This window comes from Zalophus californianus, chromosome 9 (assembly GCF_009762305.2).
Source record: "Zalophus californianus isolate mZalCal1 chromosome 9, mZalCal1.pri.v2, whole genome shotgun sequence".
NCBI classification, from domain to species: Eukaryota; Metazoa; Chordata; class Mammalia; order Carnivora; family Otariidae; genus Zalophus; species Zalophus californianus.
This window is the reverse complement of record NC_045603.1, coordinates 96,002,308-96,026,085: the sequence shown is the minus strand read 5'-3', so window position 1 is coordinate 96,026,085 and position 23,778 is coordinate 96,002,308. Positions and strand designations below refer to the sequence as shown.

The window sequence follows — 23,778 nt, the reverse complement described above, 5'->3', positions numbered from 1 at the left end:
TAATATGCACAATATTCCCATGAAATAGGTGTAAATACCATCCCTAGTATTCAGGGAAGATGATTGATATTTGTCTTTACAAATGAAATTATATTAATAGTCCAGGGTCACATAATTAGGAAGCAATAAAACTAAGATTCTAACTTATTGTCAATTTTTTTACTTTTTCAAAGAATTTTAAAAAATATTATTTATAGTTAATGTTCCTATATAGAATTTCCTACACATAAATTTTTCTTCTTAAAATGACTTACTTGAGTAACTACCAATTTTGGATCATATTTTTAGTCTTGGGACACAAATAGGTTTATTGGTCTCAAAAGTATCATACCAATTTATAATATGCCTGTCAGTGTCCTTTTCTCCTGCAATTGTTCTAGTCATGAACTTTGTAAACTATTTAGAAGCTTTATAGGTGTAAAATGCTACTGCTTTATTGTTTTTTTTTTCACGTCTCCAATTAAAATCAAAATTGAATATTTTCCAGAAGATTGTTTATACTTTTTTTTTTAAAGTAGGCACCATGTGCAAAATGATCCCAACACGGGGCTTGAACTCACAACCCTGAAATCAAGACATGATCTGAGATCAATCAAGATTCGGATGCTTAATCACCAACTGAGCCACCCAGGTGCCCCAGTGTTTATAATTTTTATTTCCTGTTGATTAAGTTCTTGATTTCTTATACTTTGCTTATTTTTCTATTGAGTTCTAAGGAAAACATTCTTTTTGACTAGCAAGGCATTTTTCTTAGGTTTTTTTTCTCTCATTCAATAATTTTCCATTGGAAATCATTAACACTAAACGTTTCAGTAGAGAGCAGAGCATACATAAGAAAATAAAGCATTAATAACTTTATTAGGAAACAACCTTTCTTTTCTTTTTTTTAAAGATTTTATTTATTTATTTGACAGAGAGAGACACAGCTAGAGACGGAACACAAGCAGGGGAAGTGGAGAAGAAGAAGCAACCTTCCGGCAGAGCAGGGAGCCTGATGCGGGGCTCCATCCCAGGACCCTGGGATCATGACCTGAGCCGAAGGCAGACGCCTTAACGACTGAGGCACCCAGGCGCCCAGGAAACAACTTCTCTTCAAGAAAAAAGGGTTTTCACTGATATCTTACGAAGAGCATTACTTAGGAACTCAATCTTTTGGGGGTCTACACAGTTAGGAAGAGCTACAGTGGTTTCCATTCTTACCAAATAATAGAAAGTTAATTCTTTTTCGTCCTTCAGAATCTGTCCATTCAGGATGTAATGCGCCCGGATATCCTGGATTTGTCCACAGGTCATGGTACCACCAACAAGTTCAAGGTAAACATAACTCTTGCTCGGGGAGAAAATATGCTTTACAGTGTGCTGTGCTTGTGCATGAAATTCTTCAAGCCACCAGTTATCAAAACAGAGGTTATTCTCTTTGTAAGTGACCTAGTGGAAAGAGTAAAAGACTAAAAAATGCTATTTGTTAATGTACGTTATGTATATATTTGTCACTCTAAGAGTCGTTTACTGAAGATTTTACGTGAACCATGCTTATTTGGTTCCATCAGTCTGCTTTCCCAAGTAAAGCATAATCTGTGAGTGACTTTTCCTTAAGCTTAGGGTTGTCCTATTCTGATTTAGTAGATAATATTCACTCACAGTCAGGATCAATTACTTTTTCTTAATACCCTTATGCCTATAAACTGCATAAAGATATTTAAATTTTTTATGGAAAACAATAGCAGTATGCCAAAGAAACCAAACAAAATCTAATCTGTAATGAAATTGTAAAAATATTGAATTTTACAAGGGAATTTCAAGATGATCTAATAAGTGTCTCCTGAAACTAGACCATGCTGTAAATGGAGTCTATCTAAAGTAAAAGTTTTCTGGCAAATAATATTTTCTTATAATTTAGGTCTCCGAATGGCTTAATTTCTATTTTACTCTTAATTGTAATTTCTTTTCTCCCTAGAATTTACATGCTTCCTGTATATCCTCAAATTATGTGGCCTCAGCAATCTCTTTGTAGTCCCAGATGCCCCTTCCCACTTACCGTAACTGTAAAGAGAGAAGATGTGAAGTTGGTGGTATCAATGGAAATGTTCACCAGACCGTGCTCATTTGTGGTAAGGCTGGAACGGTATGCAGTTACATCTACCCTGATGACTACAGTTTTATTGGGGATTGGTTGATCCTTCTCATCAACTAGAATAACCTAGAAGTGTGGAAGTGATAGCTGGTGTTACATAGCAATGACATCTTCCACCCTCTGTTGTGTTCACCTCTTGACCTTGGGGCCCGCTGTCATTTACTGAAGATCTTAGAATCAATCTGAAAATAAGATTTGTTTTCTGGGCTCTAAACTATTTTTCTTTTTGACATTTCTATTTAGATATTCTGTGAGCACAAAACAATTGAGAATATCCGAAAAATGGACTCATAATATCACCCTTTCCAACTCTTCATCCCCAGTGTTCTCTATCTCAGTATATGGTGCTTTTATCCATCCCATAGGTTATGCAACAATATCAAGGGCCTTTTAAAAAATCATCTTCTCTTTTGCTGACTAATGCTAACCCATGGCCAAGTGCTATCTCTTACTCTGTTAAACACATTTTATTTATTTCTCCTATTCCAGGTAAACCTGTTTAAGGTGAAATAATTATCAAGAGGTTTACAATGGAGCTGGGAGGCCCTTAAGGAGATGGGTCTTATGACCTCCTCACCGGAGGACCCATGAAATTTTGAACTGGGCCAAACTCAGCCCAAACCTCTGCAACCTGCTACAGAAGGTTTTGCTCAGGGATAGCCTTAGCAACCAATTATATTCAGCCAAGATTAGTTTTCTGCCACCAACACCAATCAAAATTCCTTATGAATAGCACATACAAAAATTCTCCTTTGTCTTTAAAAACCTTTGATATTTGTGTTCAGGGACAGGGGGCACTATTTGAACTGCTGCCCAAATCCATGTTTCCCAAATTGTAATTCTGAGGCCCCAAATAAATGCTTTGTTTTTATATTAGCTCCTCTTTTCTCAGCTGACAAAAACACATTATTTTTTTCCCCATCTGGTTTCCAATAGTTTTTTATTTAATCTTACACAGTTCACCCTCTTGCTACTTCATGCTTACTTCAAACCACTCTCTCTACAGCCTGAGCTCAACTGATCATGTTATTCTCCTTAAAACCTTCAGTAACTTCTCAGTCCAAAATTTTGAACATAACCTAAAAGGCCCTCAAGATCTGTTCTGGCTTACCTATAACTATCCAGCCAACCCAGTTCGTTATATCTTCTACCTCAGTCAGTCATACTCTTAGTTCTCTGCTCTTTAAAAGCTCTTTCACATTTAGGGCCTTGGCCATTCTCCCCTCTTCCTTAAATTTCTGACTAAGTCATATTCATCTTTAAGTCCTTAGTTTTCAGGGTGCCTGGGTGGCTCAGTCGTTAAGTGTCTGCCTTCAGCTCAGGTCATGGTCCCAGGGTCCTAGGATCGAGCCCCACATTGGGCTCCCTGCTCGGCGGGAAGCCTGCTTCTCCCTCTCCCACTCCCCCCTGCTTGTGTTCCCTCTCTCGCTGTGTCTCTCTCTGTCAAGTAAATAAATAAAATCTTAAAAAAAAAAGTCCTTAGTTTTCTCACATTCTTCTCTTGGTCCGAAATGGCCCTGCCCAATCATATCTATACATTTATTAATTTCTTGCCAATTTGATACAAAATGTGGCAATAAATGAAGAAAATATAAATTCATAATGTCATCAACTGTGAAATACTTAGGAATTTCACAGCTAATAAAGAAATTGACTATCATCTGCCAATTGCCTATCAACTGTCAATCGCTTAACAACTGTCAACTCAAAGATTAGTTACTAAAAAAGAAAACTTAAAATGCCTAGAAACCTTATATCTCTTATATGACAGAAAATTGATAGTTAACTAAATTGGATATCAGTCTAAAAACTTACCAATATTATTACCAATATTCAGCTTTGAAGCCGAAAAAAACCTTTTATTTATTTTTATTTATTTATTTATTTATTTTTAAAATTTTTATTTATTTATTTGACAGAGAGAGAACACAAGCAGGGGGAGTGGGAGAGGGAGAAGCAGGCTTCCCGCAGAGCAGGGAGCCCGATGCGGGACTCGATCCCAGGACCTTGGGATCATGACCTGAGCCAAAGACAGACGCTTAACAAGTGAGCCACCCAGGCACCCCTGAAAAAAACACCTTTTAAAAACAAGGAAATAAAAGAGTATGCAGCCAAACTACACAGGAAAAATGTATTATAGAGGTATGTTAGGAAGTTAGCTAATAAAAGTGTGCTTTATTTTTCTGAATGTGATGGTATTTGCCTTTTTAAGTTTGTCACTTGCTGTAAATTTCCTCATTCTAAATAAATATTTATTTTTGTAATCAAGTGTACTTTTGTGGTACAAAAATTCATTTTCTTAAAGTCCACATCCCCCAAATTATGATTCTATTGAGAAGATATTTTACCTGCCCCAAAAAAGGGAGACCATGCCTATAATGTGTATCCGCTTTTGTAAATTTCAGTTTGCTTAAGGTATTTGTGATTTCACATGATCCATGCCCAGTTAATTCCAACTCTGAAAAAGAAATAAGTGAAGTTGAATTGTTCTTTAGATTCAACTCACCTCCCGCCTCCAACCCAGTTTCACTCCATCATGACAAAGTACTATCCCTATTCTATTTTTTATCCTTTCCAGAATTTTTCACACTTAGAAAATACAAGCAACTTGACATTAGTTTCACCTTCATACAAAAATTATTGTACCTAATTCCCCAATTCCTCTGGTTTCACAAGTATCTTACCGGTTCCATCTATGTTCTTAAGTTCTTCCCATCTCCTCTGTGATCTTGCTCCATTTTTGTTTGTCTCTCTCAGATCCATCCCCTCTCCCCATGACTTTTTGCATACACCATGATTCTTCACATTGGCCTCAAAATATGCTTAAATGTCTTTCACAAACTACTTCCGCAGCAAGACCCTTCTTTTGACTGTATGGCCCTTCCAGTATAGCCAAAGCCTGGTGCCTTTCCATTCAGTGAAGTGTAATATGTGTTGTGGCTTCATCATCTAAAGCTTTATTGTTTTCCCTTATCCCTATGACTTCTAATTTTATTATGCTGGTTTATTTGACACTATGTCCTAAATGTAGTTGTTTCTGTGCTTGGGACTTTCCTTGTCTGTCTCTAGCCCCTATTTAGCAATGCTGAGTTTGCTTTCAGAATAATGGCACTTATAGATACAATTGGAATCATTCCAGATTTACATTTCTGGTCTTGATTTTGCTCTGGTTTTCTTTTAAAATTATTTTTAAAGCAGAATGAGTCAACTTCTATCTTGAAATTCCAGATTACAATTAATTGTCTTTGACACATTCTCATCACCATAGTTCTTTCTCATCTACTCCTTATCTTTGTTAATGGCATTTCCATTTCCTAGGTCCCAGATCTGATATCTTTGGAGCAATTTTGAATAGTAATCTGTTGTATCACATGTAACAAATTGTTTCATCTAGCCTGTCCTCTTTATGTCTGCTAGAATTATATTTTCAAAATATCAATTTATTTAGAACATTCTCCTTAAATCTATCTGCCGTATTCCAAGGTTTTTAATAATAAAGTCTAATCTTTTTAGCATACAATTTACTTTTTTACGCACCTTAGCCCCAATTTACATTTTCAGATTATTTTGAGACCAAACACATTTGTTTTATGCCAATCATGCATTCCCAGTCCATCATGAGCTTTCAAAATATTAGTCATTCTATATAAATCAGCTCACATGCTACTTTATAAACTTTCTTTGTCTCTATACAAGAATTAATTCTCTCTCTTCATACTCATTTGGACTTTAGTTTTTACATTTCTGGTGGAAATTTTGTTATGGTTATAAATATATACGTACGACCATATATACATATACACATATACATACATGTATGCAATTTCTCTTTAGATTTCTAGATCCTTGACACTAGGGACCATGTTATTTTCATAGTCCCCTGAAACTACAAAGCGTTTCACATGGAATGGACGTTTGATAAATGCTTAACATATTGTTGACTTAATGAATTAATAAATATTTGAAAATAACATGAACCTGTTCCATCCTCTTTGACTTTGGCTTCCACTTGTATGCTCATGTCATATCCCTTCTGTCTCAGTTGGAATACCTTAGTCTTCACGAGTTGTGTGAAACAGCCTTCACTGTCTGCCTGAAGAGAAAGAAGGAGAGTTCCTGGGTCCTCTGGTTTGCTATCAAAAAAGTCAGTTATCAATCTGTGAAAGTTTTTCGGTGGCCAAAGGAAAGTTTACAAATGTTCTGACCATCTTTTAGTGGTTGATCCTTTCCCAAGCCAAAAATGACATCAAATTTCTTCCCAAGCCAAAAATGATATCAAATGTCATCATTAATCGTTGAGTTACTCATTGCCAACCTCTGCCTTCCTCCTTCTCTTCTGAAAGCCTAGCCTGTTTCTGCCAAATTAAAGGTCCTAGTTTCAAAATGTGCCGTCATACTCTCTGCGTACATTGTTTGTTCCTCAAGTGATAACATTCTTTTTCTCCCATTCTTACCTTGGCCAACAGTTACTGCTCTTCTAAACGCAACTCAGATACAACATCTCCTCTGTGACCACCTTCATCTACACATCGACTAAGAATTATATTTTCTAACTGTATTTCCCCATGCCTAGGACATTAATAAAAACATATATATTTATTGAATAGATGAATCATTATAGTAATTACATTTCCAAACTAAACATTGGGACCCACATCTTAAGAAAGATTTGTTTTCATTTTTTTACTTATTTACATGAAAATATGTATTGCATAATAAAATTTAATCATATTTAATTTACTTATATTTACTTATAATTTACATAATCATTTTTTAATTTACTCACTGGAAAATAAAAATTAATTCCTGTGTCCCTGATATATTAAAGTTTTGGCAACCTAATTTCTCTCATGTTTATCTTTCTTATTGATGTTTATTTTGACATTCATCATCATATTCATCACCCTTGCTTTCCATTCATTTGCTCTCTGCAACTTTTTTTTTTTTCTTTGAGAGAAAGAGTGCATGCATGCATGCATGTATGGGGGAGGAGGGTAGCGAGAGAGGCAGAGGGAGAGGGAGAGAGAGAGAATCTTATGCAGGCTCCACACCCAGCACAGTGCCCAAAGTGGGGCTCGATTCCACCACCCCAAGATCATGACCGGACCTGAAACCAAGAGTCGGATGCTTAACTGAACCACGCAGGCGCCCCTCTCTAAGGCTTTGAGAACTTTCTTTTCCGTAACTTTACAGTGCCCACTCGCTGCCACTGGGCTTTTATGTTACCTTTTTATGCTGGTTTCAGATTCTTCCATATGAGGTTTAGATTCCCTAACAAGTCATTTGATTCTTCCACTAACCAAATTCTTTTTTTTTTTTTTTTAAGTAACCTCTTCACCCAACGTGGGGCTGGAACTCATGACCCTGAATTCAAGAGTCGCAGGCTCTACCAGCTGAGCCAGCCAAGTGCCCCCTCCCACTAACCAAATTCTTAACATCTGCCACATTCTTTTTCTATTATCTGTTTGATAAAGGCCAACTTTGGATACTTCCACATTATTTTATGCCTTTATACCTGGCATGCTGATTGCTCTCAGAAGGAAATTACAAAACTGGCCAAATAAATACCACTATAAATTCATGAACCCAACTCTCAAGTGGGCTCCTAACATTGCCAGGCAATCTTAACAATGTTTCCCTTATTCCACACGACTCTCTGTTGAACTATTTTTACCATACAGTATTGTATTCTTTTGTATTATATTCTTTCTTGCATTAAAATCCATGAGAAAACAAGATCTGGTGTTAGTGTCCTGGGGAGAATGGTTTCCATATACCTGTTGACTGAATTCTTCACAGGTATTTTGTGAATGTCTTCCATGGCAGGCATAACGCTGTTGTGAGTATTTTCTGCATACATTAATTGTCACCAGACCAGAGACAGGCTTTCCATATGTGTATCTATAACGATAAAGCAGTTATACAAAAGGATATTTGAGATAAACAACTCAGATATTTTTCACATGATTTGATCCATTCATATATCCATCTTGTTCATATAGCAGATATACTTCCTTCCATACCATTTGTACTTTAGAAACACTTATTCTGAAACTATGTCTTAATTATCTAAGTGGACCTACGTCTACAACTCTAAGAGAAAATACTTACTGAATCATTTTGAAACACCTCTAAATGAAAAATTAACAACGTAGTTTTTCTCAGATCTTTCCTCACTTTCAGTTGAGGTTTTACTATAAGACTGTCTTATTTCCTTCTTTCCCTGCCGTCAGGTTATCTAGGTTATAATTCCAGCTTTGACAATACCTAAGTTGTTTTAGGGAAAAATTTAAGGATATGTAGACAGGGTATTTCTAGGTCTTCCCTAATTCATATGTATTTTAAGAGGATAAATGAGAACTTAAATGGGAATTTAAATACACTAGCTACATATCATATAACATATCTGTTATATATGAACAGTATCATAATGACTTAGTCTGATTCTGCCAAATCTGATGGAAGGATATGCTATGGTATGGTCTGAATATTTGCATCCCCCCAAATTTTTATGTGGAAATCCTAAACCCCAAGGATGGTAGTATTAGGGGATGAAGTCTTTGGGAGGTGCTTAGATAATGCAGGTGGAGCCCCCATGAATGTGATTGGTGCCTTTATAAAAGAGGCTCCAGAGAGATCCTTTGCCCCTTCCACCATATGAGGGCATGGCAAGAAGGCACCAGCTACGAACCAGAGAGAACCTTCACCAGAACATGACCATGCTGGCACCTTGATCTTGGATTTCTCAGCCTCTCGAACTATGAGCAATAAACTACCCACTCCGTGGTATTTTGTCATAGCAGACTGAGTGAAGTAAGACAAGATGTGAAGCCAAACTTAGTCTGTTGTTTCTCAGAGTATGCTTAATGGACCACCTACATTGAAATTACCTGAGATATGTATTGAGATTCAGAGTCCTGAATCTTTCCTTAGATTTATGATTGGAATCTTTAGACGTGGGGACCAAGGAATGTACATTTTAATTAATCACTTCCATAGATTCTGATGTTCACCTAAGTTTGAGACCTATTGCTTTGGTCCAAATTGTGAGGTAGATGAGGTTTGACTTCGATGACCCTGATCCTTTTTAAAGTTTTTTGTTTCCTCCTAATTTCTAGAAGTGCTGATAAAGCTATAAATTATTTACTAAATCTCACTTTGTTGAATGTTATCTTTAAATGTCACTCAAAGGGCTCTTCCTTCTGAAGGAAAAATCTAAACATCAAACTGGTGAGAAAGATGAAAATATGATCCTCATACTATTTTCAAAAGCAAGAGGTAAAGTGTCTCTCCTCAGTGTATGTGGAGAATGTTCTACTGAACTAAAAGGCAATCAGGGAAGAAATAACTATGACACATCTTTTAAATTCTACATTATATAGCTATATATCTATTTAAGAAGGTCTGTTTTCCCCCCCCTAATTTTCCATAGTTTAAGAAATTGAGAGCAATAAAAAAATGGGGATCATAGGATACAAAATAACACAGAGGTTATGAACATGAGCATGAACTTGAGCTGGATGTCCTGTGTTCAGTTTGGCACAGTCTCTGCCATGTACAATGTTTCATGAAGCTAGTTTTTTTTTTTAATTGCAGAAGCAATATAGGATAGTGGCAAAGAGTTCAGGGTCTGGAGCCAGACTGTTAGACTTAAATTCTAGTCTCCCATTTGCTATATGTAGAAACTTGAACAAGTTTTCTATCCCCCACGTGTTATAGTCTCCTCATTTGCAAACTAAGGATAACTATTCCCATCTCACAAGGCACTTAAAACGTTATCTGGCACATTTTAAGTGTTCAGTAAATGCTTTTATTGGTAGAAGTAAAAGTGTCTTATGCTGCCACCCCTGTTCACTAGGTGGAGCTCAGGCATGTTGGAGAGAAAGTCATTCTCTAATTAAAATACTTTGAAGTCTGATAACGATTACTTGCAATGCACATAGAGTAGGGAGATAGAAATGGGATGAAAAAATGTAACTCACAGGGCACAGACGGATACCGTAAATTCTTCCTCTAGAAATCCAATAGTCTTGGGCATTTTCACTTGGACCTCAAATTTGGGCAAGACTGTTGTTAACAGAAGGAAGAAAGAGGTGAAGGTGGGCGGGCAGGATATCTTGCCAGTATTAGTAATGACTATTACAGAACCTTATAACATAGGATCACATGAAATGATTTCAATTACATTAAGATGCAGCAGGGCCTCTACTGACTACAGAGATGTGTTTATGACTATGGGTATTTGTACCAGGTAAACTTGGTTACGCTGGCCCTACATTTCCTAGAATCTTCTTTGAATTTGGTCAAGACTTAAAGATGGGAGGAAAGCAGCATCAGTAGTCTCTGAAGATCATCATGGTTAGATGTGGTGACAGGTACAGAGAGGCGAGGAAATTCCAATTTGTCCTTATTCTTCCCATGTCCAGTTCTTCCCAACTTCTTGTCCTGCTGACTAATAGAGGCCCGAGACCCACCACCAGACGCTTGGTTACAGAAATACTGAAGTGGTAGAAAAGAAGACGTACAGATACATACAGTCTTCCATAAATTCTTCTAGGAAGTTTCCCTGTGCGTCCACTTTGGCATCTGAAGTTACCCCTTGAAGGTGCTAAGTTATTCATCCCCACCAATGCTTCAGAACTGCTTAGTAATTTCCTCTGATCCACCAGCTGCCCCCTGCTGAACCCTTACCTTCCCATCCTCTCTCACAGTTGTGTAAGGCTAGCTGTTCCTGTAATATATCCCTGTTCTATAATCTTCATGGTAGTCCAGGTGAATTTGGGGAATGATATTTTTGTGATAAGTCTCTTCATCCATGGCATGATATACTTAATTTACATGAGAAAATCCACATGATTGATAACTAGTAAGATGGCTTCAATGTCTCACCACTTTGATTAGAGTAGTCTAGGTGTAGGTCATAGACAGCCAGGAGGTATCTTCAGTTATAAGATACAGATCAACAGATGCATGCAGATATTTGTTGTATTGGTTAACAATTTCTGTTTGAATAGGGTAATGGACCTATTAAAATCTCTCTTACCTCTTACTGGCTCTGTGATTTTTGGTAAATTACTAACTGTTCTAGTATTGATGTACTCATTTATAAAATGGAGACAATATAGTATCTGCCTCAGATGGTTGATAAGAGGATTAAATGAGATAGTGCATGAAAAATGCTTAGTGAATATTTGGGTAAATAAAAAAAAAAACTTTCTAATTTCCAGCTACCATATACTAGATTTTTGCTCGTACCTATGTGTAAAAACTCTTAAACTCTTAAATACTCTAATGTCATAAATGTCTTGGACACAGGCAGAATTCTTACCATATTCATTCACTTCAAAGGGGTGCTCTATTTTTTCCCCTGACTCCTTCTGCAGATTGACCTTATAAGTACCCAGAGTGGGCTCCACTGAGAGTGGGAAGGAGAGCTGGCTGAGTCCTCCTTGCAATCTGAGACTTTGCCATTGGAAAATTCGGTTCCTCTTGGGATTCTATAGGTAAAAACATTATGGGTTCACAGAAACAACTGAAATATATAATTTGAGTAGAGGGACAGCTTTTAGGGAGGGCACTCTGGGAGTTGGGTAAGAGATGGTTGGTAAATTGACACAGAAGGCACTGAGCAAAGTCTTCTAGGAATTCTACACTGAGGAAAGGGCAGCAAGGTTACCAGCTATGAGATATTACAGCTCACGATACTTCTCTTTGAAATTATGCATATCTATTTTGGTCAGAAATACTGGAAGAGTCATGAAGTTGTATCATCTCAGGGGATTTTATTCCTTCATTTACGTCTTATCCACTCTCCAAAGGATTGAAGATAGACAGGGAAAACTGTTTAGTTTTGGTGAAGTGCTAGTGGGGAGGGGGGAGGTGGCGAGGGGCAATGGCACATAACTTGTAGTAAGTCCTCATCTCGACTGAGATGCATGAGATATTACCTACCTCAATATAAACCACTGGGAACTGGAAGGAAAAAAAAATAGTATGAGTATGGGATAGAGGTTAGAAAAAGAAAGCCATGACATCAGCACTGATAAACTATCTGGTTCAGAGGAAGTGAGTCTGTATATTTCTTGTCCAAACAAGGAAATGTGCCCCAGTTTGGTTCACGGCACTGTACATGTTTAGTTTGGGACATATATCTCTTGAGAAGTCATGACTTTACTTTTATGAAATACTGTACAATTGAGGAAATTTATGCTAAGGTAAAAAGGGCCAAATAAGAAGTGTATTTTGCAGATGGAATTTGTCTCTGAGAAAGTCTCCATTTCTCTAAGGGAGAAATCAAGTGCACTTATTTTCTTTTGTTCAATAAAAATTACTGGATCTTTAAAAGGATAATTTCAACTGAAATTTTATTTTAATAATGCAGTTGGTGAACTGATTTCCCTGTTCTCCAGCTGTGGTACTCTTATGAGATCATATTGGTCTCAGGTTCTCCAAAAGAATGGGCTTGACATTTTTGCCTGTTTCCCCCAAACTCATCCACTGTAGTGAGACTTACCGTTTCATTCAAAGGGTGAAAATTGACATCCACAGAGACAACGCGGAATCTCACTGAAACAGAGATTTTTCCCTTGAAACCGTCCAGTGGGAATCGGGGGGTAAATAACACAGATAATGACATGCCTGGATTTTCATGACTGCAGAATAAAGTAATAGAGAACCACACACCCACCCCCTCAAGTTGCTCTTGCTGATTTGGTTCCTGATACCTGTTTGTCCTGGTTTGTAGATGGGTTTGTCTGTTTGGACAAAGATGAGGCTGTCTACTTTTGTGATGTGCACTCTTTTCCTCTTTATGAACTGCTGGGTTGGCCCCTTCACCTCCACAGTAATCAACCCTGAGGAAGATGGTAACTCCGGAAGCTGTAAAACAGAAAAGAGCTGAAAAATCTGCGCAGACCCACTTCTGAATGTCTCAGCCTTTATGACTTTCTTATTTCTCTGGTTAGTCCTGGTGAATGAGTAAGGACTAAGTCGAGAATTATGTCCCTGGATTTATAGATTCTTATGCTTAATGTAACATGACAGTAATGCTTTGTTGATTTAAAGGGAAAATGTCACTGCAATAGAAGGAACTAGTTCTTCAAACTGTCATGAGGGTGAAGGAAATAACATGCTTTCATTTCCACAGCAATATGATGGTATTAAAATAATTATCAAATGTTATTTTCCGATGGTCAACATCAACATTCTGCGTTATCATTGGTAGTAAGCCCTGTGATTAACTATTTAATTCCTTATGTAATAAAAAGTTACAAGGACAAGACATTAACCGACGACCACTTGTGAGATCTTAAATAAGTCACTTAAATTTATGAGATTCAGTGTTTTTATGGGTAATGGCATGAACTTTATTTCCCTCACAAGTTTAAGAGCAAGCAAAATCTTTCCCATAACTACTATTACGTTTTGCATATTGCACTGGAATTGTTTGTAAATATTATGAAAGCATAGTCAGTAGAACTTCACTTTTAGAATCTAATTTGAAAGTCACTTTGTGCCTCTCAGTTTTTTCACTATGCTTTTTTATTGTCGTGTGTCCAGACACAGGCATCAGCTAATATGCTCTTCCTCTAACGAGCTTCCATATCCCGAGGAGCCATACTGACAGTGAACGGGCTGCAGTAGAAGGAGTTCTTCTCTGTCACCAGGTCTGTGAGGAGGGTTCTGATCTGCATTCCATAATGCAGAATTATGTTCAGTGTCACCGTCTCATTCAGGTGATTAAGCATGACACAAGCCTTCTCAGGGACCCCAGTGTACAGCTCTGATGGGACCAGCACCAGATACTGCCTGTGGAGAAGAAGCTTCTGGATTAATCATGGAGAAGTTAAAAAGACATCATTATTGTGGCTGTTTTCTAGATCATCTTTTCTGTAATCACCAATCATAGAACAGAGCCAGATTTCAGCAAGAGGGTAGAGGAATGTATTCTTCAAAGCCTAATCCAAAAGATTTTACAAACTCAGAAACCTCCAACAAGTTAAACATTAATATGCTTCTCTTGTGTTGTGGGGATATTCACTCTCACAATATTTGTAAAACTATTCATAAGCTATGGATAAGTAATCCATGAGTCATTAGGTATTTTGGATAGAAATTATTTTCAGGGGCGCCTGGGTGGCTCAGTCAGTTAAGCATCTGCCTTTGGCTCAGGTCTGATCTTGGAGTCCTGGGATCAAACCCCACATCAGGCTCCCTGCTCAGCTCGGAGTCTGCTTCTCCCTCTCCCTCTCCCCCTCCCCATCTCTTTCGTGCTCTCTCTCTCTCCCTCTTCCTCAAATAAATAAAGTCTTTTTTAAAAAAGGAAATTACTTTCAAAATTAGAAATGGATCAACATGGGATATTGTTCAGCCTTAACAAAAGGAAATCTTATCATTTGCAACAACATGGATGGGCTTTGAGGTCATTATAAGAGAAATACGTTAGAGAAAGATAATATTGCATGCTGTCACTTATATGTAGAATCTTTAAAAAAAAATCAAATTCATAGAAACAGAGAACAGAATAGTGGCTGCCAGGGGCTGGGGTGGAGGGGTGTTGAAGGAAATAGGGAGAGGTTGGTAAAAGTGTACAAACTTTCATTTATAATAAGATGAAGTCTGGGGATATAATGTATGACATGGTGACTATAGTTGATAGCTCTGCACTGTAAAAATGAAATTTGCTGGAAGTAGAATTTAAATGTTTTCACAAAAAAAAAAGAAGAAGAAGAAGAGTAAATACGCATGAGATGGATGTGTTAATTCACCTAATGGGAGGAATCCTTCCATTATATATGTATGTGAAACCATCACGTGGTACACTTGAAATATTTTGTAATTTTATTTGTCAATTTAAAGCTGAAAAAACTTTTTTTTTTAAGCAACAACACAATGTGATTAACCAATTGATTATCACGGAAAGTGTTAAGAACCTATCTACAGGTGGTCTTGGGTTTCATGTGGATGACATGAATTTCCTTATTCCAGGACACTAAAGTGATAGCAATTAATAGAAAAGGAGGAGTTGAATTGTTTTGCAGTATTATTTCAGAAGCAATTTTAGCTCTTTTCTCTCTTTCATTCTGTTGGAAACCAAGCCAAACCACGCAACGCTAATCACCAAATATATTACCATGTCCACCCAGAAGAAAACATCCCTTTCTTGTTGTTCTTTACCCATCATTTACAGCCACTCAAACGTGCTATACTATGCAATGCTCTGGTTGCCCAGGACTCTCTCTCTTTCTGGAGTGTCCTTGTCTATCTGGATACATTCTATTTACTTCAATAAGACTGGTCTCAAAAAAAAAAAAAACAACTTTCTCTCTGCAGACTTAGATCATGTCCCTTCTCTTATCTCCCTTAAAGGTTCCAGGAGGAGGGAGGTTTTCTATGTGGGCATTCTCACAGAATCCTGCAATGCTTACAGGTTTTGCACTGTATTCCTTTCTCTGTGCACTATCTCCTCCTATTTTCCATACTGTGAGGTATTGAGGGCAGGGTCCACATTTTGTTAATCTGTATATTCCCAAGATCTAATGCCAGCCTCTACAGGTTTGTTGAAGAATTGAGTGATCTGACACACAAATCCTGGCTTGTCTGAAAGTCATGCATCCATCCTGGAGATCCCTGACTGAGGGAAAATACAGCCACTGAGTCATTTCACAGTGGACAAGACACTGCAGCCCTTTTCATGAGACAATAAGAAATGTATCCTTTTTTTTCCTTTTTGGCAGGAATTCTATATTATTATTTAATGAATGTTGTATAATTCTGTATTCTTATTTGGTGAAATTTTCATAAATGTTACCACCCTATGTCTCTGTGTTTTCTAGACCTGTTTCCTTTCCTCATGAGCCATAACAATTTACTGACCTTTCCAAACCCCTTGAACAGCAGATAATTTCATAGGAAATCAGAAAATAAATAAGAGAGACATATCAAGAAGCAGATAACACAATGGAAAAGAGAAGGACAATAGAATTTTCTGAAGATGTTGCTTACGGTTTTGAAGCAGTGGAAGCATCTCTGGGAAGAAGCAGGAAAAATAGAATCAAGACTGGATTGGGCAGTTGATTTCCCCTCATGGTGTGGAGAGAAAGAGGAAATAATAGGAATCTGAGTCCTTGATTCCTTGAACTCTGTTCTTGTTCCAGAACCACTGGTTTTTATTTTATCTGATGGGCAGTGAAAGTAAACTGCTAACCATTTATTTTTGTAACATATTAACTACTTCCAGTTTAAAAAAATCAATTCCAGATTATTTCTACGACCATCAGTATTCTTTGATCCACTTGCTCAAATTTTCTAAGTCTTTGAAAAATAGGACTTTTAGGCTACACTGGCTCTGATCATTAATCAGTACCTTAAATATTTTTAAGAAGAAACAAAATAAATTATATGACTTGATGAAATCAGTTAATATTCTTGACTTTCATTTTCTTTTTTTAAAAGAGCTATTAATGTAAATACATATCCCAAATCGGTTCTTAGTAGTCTGGGGAGCATCACATATTCCCCTCAGCTTCATCCTATATGGTTCTTTAATGAAACAAAGAAGTGGAATTTATCACAGGATTTTAAACAAAATGTATCTGAAGACAATCTCTCCCTTGTTTAGTGGCTTAACATTTGCATTTTATAGCTCTCTTTATGTTTGTTTGTTTATAAAGAAAATGATAGTTCATTTGGATACAACCCACGTAATATATATTATTTCTTAGTTCATTGAACATCTAGAATAAAAGCCAATTAATCCATTTTAGTCCCTAAAGAAATGACCTTTATTTGATGAACATTCTTATTTAATTCTACTTTGAGCAATATAAAAATATTTTATCAGGGCTCCTAGGTGGCTCAGTCGGTTAATTGTCTGCCTTCGGCACCTGCCTTTGACTCAGGTCATGATCTTGGGGTCCTGGAATCAAGTCCCATGTTGGGCTCCTTGCTCAGTGGGGAGTCTGCTTCTCCCTCTCCCTCTGCTGCTCCCCCCACTTGTGCTCTCTCTCTCTCTGTCAAATAAATAAATAAAATCTTAAAAAAAAATGTTATCAATAGTGATTCACCATCTTATTTGCTTTCCAAGGGAGACTGGGGTGTTAGAATCTATTTTCATGGAATCCTGAAAATAAGAAAGATCTACACTGTTACATTAATTTAGCTAGGACCCCACAAATAAAGTGTGCATATTTTGAATAGAGAATCTGTTTAAACTCTAAAATAGGATGTGATGAGAAACAGACATTTCTATAGATGAAGTATATTTTGTTTTTGACATACTTTTATTTTTTTTTAAAGATCTATTTATTTGAGAGTGAGAGAGCACGAGTGAGGGGAGGGGCAGAGGGAGAGAGAGAATTTTAAGCAGGCTCCAGCTCGGAGCTGGAGGCGGGGCTCAATCTCACGACCTTAAGATCATGATCTTAAGGATCATGATCTTAAATGATCAAGATCATTTCACCTGAGTGAAATGAAGAGTCCCATGCCTAACTGACGGAGCCATCCAGGTGCCCTTTTGACTACATTTTTGTAAATGACCTGAGAGAGTGAGAAGTGATGATAATGTACGTGGCCACCTTTTGGAACTGTATGTAAAACTATAGGTATGTAAAATATTTAAATTCTAAGAAAGATAATAAACTGGGTGACATAAAGCCAAGTCAAATAGAGTAAGTTATAATAAAGCATTGTCCTGGCCCTTAGTAGTTGGCAAATGTTTGCTGAGTGAATATAACTCTTCTGTTTGATTTTGGGTCCTTCCCTCACTAGAATCTTTATGTTCTTTTCTCTCCTGCTGAAGTCCCCAGTGCTCTCCCTCTCCACTCCTGCACTGCCATAAATCATACTTACTCTCCACCCACTTAATGTGGGATTAATTTGCTTATAACAAGTAATAAATGACTTATAAGAGGTCCTAGGCATAATTAAACTTAGATGTGCAACAAACCTATATTTTGGCTAAATGACTAATAACTAAAAATAAAAATCCATCTTTGGATGAAGCAAAAATCATCATTGTAACTTGAACTCCGGGAATGGAAGAATAAATTGGGTGTCATCAACTTTATCGTTTTGATTTTTCATTGCAAATTTTATTAGGTACATTTAAAATATATATTATGTGGCATCAATAATACTTTTCTTAGCATTCTCAACTAAGACTTTTATACTCTTTGGTCTTTGATCTTTTTTCTTATATTCCCTAAAAGAATTTTATTAAATATGTAACTCCTCACACTTCCTTAACTTAAATTTTTCATCATGTGCAAGATGATAAAAAAATGTATTATAAATACTGCTATTTTAAAAATAAAACTGTAATATCACTTTTTAAACATATGCAATGAAATGTACATACCGTTAGTCATTTACTGCCTACCATCATCCATTTGTTGGATCTTTTTGTTGCTAGTTGGAAATTTTACATCATTCTTGTTTCTTCTTGATCTTGTTATTTCCATTCTAATTTCCCACATAATTTTATCCTGGTGTTTTATTCTTCAATATATTTTAATGAACACCTTATCAATCATTTCTGTAACTAAAGATAATCAAAATCATTAAAAAAAGTTTTTGTACCTATAGGTCCTGAGTAGTAATGTAATTTTTCTGGATTGAATTATCATTACAAGTGTTGTCAGTATATTACTTATCAAGACCATACATATCTACTACAGTCTTAATAAATAGGAAACACAAGAGATAAAATTTTGTTTGAAAATGATTTCTTAATGAAATAAATTGTACATTTCATCCGTCTGGTTTCCGCAGTCAGATTTTGTATCCTTGAATGAATATTACTTATCGCTCTATTAGGGCAAGTTTCCACCATCAATTTACTTTCTATTTTTCCTATTCTATTTGTATTCTAGAATATTCTTGTTCTGTTTCCTATAAGTGTAAGCACCAAGAAATCCTGTTCACATAAAGAGAGTGAAATGAGAGAGGTTCTGTTAGAACAATAACATTTAAGGATTTAGGCCTCTCAGTTATAAGCCAAAGGTCACATTATTATCATCATTAAATATAATTGTAGTTATATAATTATAATTATCAGCTAAAAAAAATGGCCTCCTTAATTTTGTTGAAAGCAAAGCACTGGAAACTAGGTCAATTGCAGAAGAGTTTGGAACTCAGTCATTAGAATCAATCTCATTCTCAGTTTCTAGGAAGTACACAAAAAAAACTTACCAGCACTTATAAATGGGTACTGATTGTTACTTTCTTACTTAAAGACACCTAATATACTTAAGAAATTTTGGAAAATTAAAATATTATTAACTCAATTACAGTTTTGTAAATAAAAAACCTCATAAAATTCTTTAACTTATTTTCTAAACCATGACTTATACATTTAGCTGATTAAATTTCCAGTTCTCATTGTCAAAATAATTAATTTCTGATAGGACAAGTAAGGCTTCATTTTTTATTTGAATAAATCCATAAATACACATCCTTATGATAATTGTTTGACTTCTAAATTCTAAGGTAAGGTAGAGTCTTGCTCAGTATTTGTTACTTAGAGGCAGGAGGACATTTCTGCTTCAAGATTTCTTCCCACGCTCTCTGCTTTATTCTTATGGAACTCTCAGGGGCAATAGATATTGACAAGGGCTGGGGAAAAGAGGTGGGGCTTTAAATGAAAATTGTCATTATTTCTGCCACCCACCCTTACCATATGTATGAGTACAGAAAATTAAAAAATTAGCCCAAATTACCCATTTATAATGTCATATATTTTTAATTCCAGGAATGTGTTTAGGACAGATGGATGAATTAGGCCAATAATGGGCTTTGATGTCTTAAGGAAGTTTTTACAAATAGCAATTTTTTTTAAAAGATTTTATATATTTATTTGAGAGAGAGTGAGAGAGAGACAGAGCACAAGCAGAGGGAGCTGCAGGCAGAAGGAGAAACAGGCTCCTTGCTGAGCAAGAAGCCCAATGCGGGACTTGATCCCAGGCTCCTGGGGTCATGACCTGACTGGAAGGCAGATGCTTAACTGAGTGAGCCACCCAGGTGTCCCGAAAATATCAATTTTTTGAATTGTCTTTTTGGAAGAGACTGGCAAGAAGTTTTCCACTCCAAGATAGGTCCAAAATACATATAACTGTAAGTGAATATTCATCTATTAAAATAGATCCACAAATTACGCCTTGATTATATTAGCAACATTATGATAGTGATTTTATGTAATTATTACCTACAGAGATCATAGGATTATTGATTATACAAAATTTCAGGGGTCCTCAGAAATGATGTTGAAATAGGTTGAGGCCAAAGCTGAACCTGAATGGCAGATTTTAGCCAAATGTCAAAGTCAGAGATCAATGTCACAGCATTCCAATTTTTAATAGTAGGTAGCCACTAAACTCACACGAGTGAATAGTAATGAAATTCCAGTCATCAGTTTAATAGACACTCAATAAATATTTGTGGAATGAAGTAATAAATAAAATAATTTGATATCATTTCCTGGCTAAAATAATGTTCACATAAGCCAGAAAAGTATCTGGAAAAGAAGAAATCTGAAATCCAGTGTGGGCATATTTTTTTTTAAAGATTTTATTTGGGGCACCTGGGGCTCAGTCAGTTAAGCATCTGCCTTTGGCTCAGGTCCTGATCCTGGGGTCCTGGGATGGAGCCCTGCAGCGGCCTCCCTGCTCAGCGGGGAGCTCATGTTCTCTCTCTCTCACACTGTCTCTTTCAAATAAAATCTTTTTTAAAAAAGATCTGAGAGAGAGAGGAAGCAGGGGGAGGAGCAGAGGAAGAGGAACAAACAGACTTCATGCTGAGCGCAGAGCCCGATGCAGGGCTCAATCTCATGACCCCGAGATCATGACCTGAGTGGAAATCAAGAGTCGGACACTTAACCAACTGAGCCACTCAGGTGCCCCTGGGAATATTTTACCTGGACTTAAGTTTGGACAACACAGGGGTTAACAGAATGGACTCACTTGTCAAACTGCCTGGAATGAAATCCCAGGCTCCTTACTTATTGTGTCAACTTGGGCAAATTACACAACCTCTCGGTGCTTCTGCTTCTCCATCTGTAAAATTGGCTTAATAATAATAACTCCTGAATGATCGGATTACATTAATTAACATATGTAAATTATTGCTGTTATTTACTGCTACAAGAAAAAGAGAACAAAAACTAAGTTATGGCTCTAATAATAGCATTAAATATTTACATAAAGAAGGACTAGAGTAAGTAAACATGAAAAGAATTGACTTTGTATCATTGATAATGCTGATGTGTTAATTATATAACAAATTATTTTTTCAAAATTCTTAAGATAAATCTATTAAAAAAAGCTCTATGAAAGACATCATTACCTTTGGACATATTTCTAAACCAATGTTATTTCCAAAGAAAGATGTGTTTACAGAGCATTGAGCAACTGTGAGTGGGTGAGAATGAGTGTCCTTGCCACCCTAGTGTATGTGGAATGGGGGGTAGAGTTAGAAGTATTGCCAAGTGTAGAATAAAATTGAAACTCATATTAACACACATGGGCCATTCATAGCAATGTTTTTAATGAATAAAGAAGCAGGAATCCTGGCAGTGATAATTTATCCTCTATAATAACTTGCTGATTTTCAGTATATATTTTTTCTTCCTGTGAATACTTGGCCTGATAGAGAGCAGGCTGGAAAATTTGGAGCTTAAAGGACACATTTTCATACATCAAGGATTTCCAGGCACAGTTTTTTTTTTTTTTTTTTAATTCAAGTTAGTTAACATATCTAGTAATATTGGTTTCAGGAGTAGAATTTAGTGATTCATCACTCACAATAACACCCAGTCCAGGCACAGATTTTGAGAAGTAAGACAAATGATAAAAAGAATACAAGGAATGTGTTTTTTTTGGGGGGGGGGATCTTATTAGAAAGACTTATGTTTAATATCACCATGCTGATTCAGAGATCAGGCCCGTGGGTTTGTCAACTGAGTTGTGATTCCTTATTTAGACTGCAGTCATATTTTCCTCATGGACATCATTAAACATTGCCCTGATAGCAAAATAATGTTCTATGCAGCTTGATTTTCTTCCTCTGAGTCTTCATTGGAAATTTTGTTCAGGAGAATGACATTTTCCATGCCTGCACAACCCTCCCCCACATTCCTGTGATCCCCAGTCTTCACACCCCCAACCTGCTGCTCCTACCTTGTCTGCTTTAGCCATACTGAACTTGCTTTCCTCCAGGATCTAGGAACCTTCCTATCTTAAAGACTTTGTGCTTTTTGTTCCCTTTTCTGTATTTCTCTTCTCTCAGATGTTGACATAGCTCACTTCCTCACCTTATACCTTTGCTCATCTGTCAACTTCTCAATGAGAAGCAAATGTCATGTCTCAGGGACACATTATTCTTCATTTATTTATTCAACAGATAATTATTTATTGCTTGCAGTTACTAACAGAGCAGGGGAGATCGGTAGTGGCGCAAGATAGGGAGGTAGACTACAATTTTAAATGCTGTGGTCAGCATGATGTTGACCATTTTCTGCCATATTATATAATGCCTTACTTATTATATTTATTGTTTATTGCCTGGCACCTCTCACTGGAATATAAATTGATTTTGTTTTGTTGGTCACTATTCCTTGTGAATGAGAACTTACATCCAGTAAGCATTCAATCATTGTTTGTTGAGTTAATGAATGAAGAATCATGTGCCCATGAGAGATGACACTTGTTTTTTCTCACTTATAAAATATATAAACATTATAAAGGAATAAATTGGATTTAAACGTATAAATAAATAAATGAATATATTTAGCATAGAACAATAACATTTCAGGAGAATGGGTTAAGATTTACCTAATGTATTGTCGAGTTAGCCTTTTTGCAAGAAGTTATATACAAGATTCAGTTACATAACTTTTATCAGCAGAACACAAGACTTTCTTTCCTTTTTGTTAATGACATGGGTAAAAATACATAGCTAGTATATGGAAACATGTTTTTAAATGGCTAAGATATTAGCTAAATGTGAGAAAGATAGAAATGCAGTTCTGTTTCACAACCTTCTAGTTTATTATTGTTTCTGATGGTAGAATATTTCTACATAATTATATTTTTGAGGTGGTATTAAAATAAGCATAGAGCTCCATTTTGAGTCCAGGTAGCTTATTCCATAGCCAGTGAATGACCAGAGAGTCAAAAGTCAGAGGTCAGTTTCAGTGGTAAACAGGTGTATATTTTCATGATTGATTTTGTGATAAAATGATAGTGTATAGCAATAATTAAGAGTAACATAACAATCTCTGAGGCCTGATTTTTGTCAAGTGAAAATGTGAGTCTGAGAGATGCTATTCTGCAATTTTCTGAGAAGACAAGAAACCTACATTTTTAAGGAACTACTCAGAAAAAAATGTTTATTGTTTTGAGGGAATGATGCTCTGTGTTGAAAATCTAAGAGGGGGCCTTTACTTCCCCAGATCTCATAAGAAAGCTCCAAGCTAGAGGAGAGAGGGAGAGATGTTGGGAGAAAAAGGAGTTAGGGCATGGCCCTAGGTGCCTCCTCCAACGACTGGGCTGGACTCAAGAGTGGGGCAACTACGTCAGCAAGTGCCCCTCCTTCAGGCAAGGAAAATCCAGGGATGGAGTAATTGTTCCTTAAGTTTTGATGTAAGACTT

The 23,778-nt window shown here is 36.5% G+C and overlaps 1 protein-coding gene across 2 annotated transcripts in view; it reads right to left on the bottom strand.

Moving 5' to 3' along the window:
* The window catches only part of LOC113922136 (pregnancy zone protein-like), a 45,499-nt gene extending 29,236 nt beyond the window's left edge, over positions 1–16,263 (bottom strand). The window contains exons 1-12 of one of the 2 annotated variants that reach the window (XM_027593964.2): positions 16,139–16,263; positions 13,759–13,942; positions 12,859–13,012; positions 12,648–12,700; positions 12,086–12,106; positions 11,463–11,631; positions 10,117–10,201; positions 7,912–8,035; positions 6,113–6,227; positions 4,483–4,592; positions 2,039–2,200; positions 1,201–1,428 (exon numbers count right to left, since the gene is read on the bottom strand). In XM_027593964.2, the coding sequence (XP_027449765.1) occupies positions 1,201–1,428; positions 2,039–2,200; positions 4,483–4,592; positions 6,113–6,227; positions 7,912–8,035; positions 10,117–10,201; positions 11,463–11,631; positions 12,086–12,106; positions 12,648–12,700; positions 12,859–13,012; positions 13,759–13,942; positions 16,139–16,221 (1,488 nt within the window). In that variant the 5' untranslated portion in view covers positions 16,222–16,263. Of the gene's footprint in view, positions 1–1,200; positions 1,429–2,038; positions 2,201–4,482; positions 4,593–6,112; positions 6,228–7,911; positions 8,036–10,116; positions 10,202–11,462; positions 11,632–12,085; positions 12,107–12,647; positions 12,701–12,858; positions 13,013–13,758; positions 13,943–16,138 lie in introns of those variants that run through there. The other variant, XM_027593965.2, reaches the window with a different exon arrangement.
* Between the last annotated feature and the right edge of the window lie 7,515 nt (positions 16,264–23,778).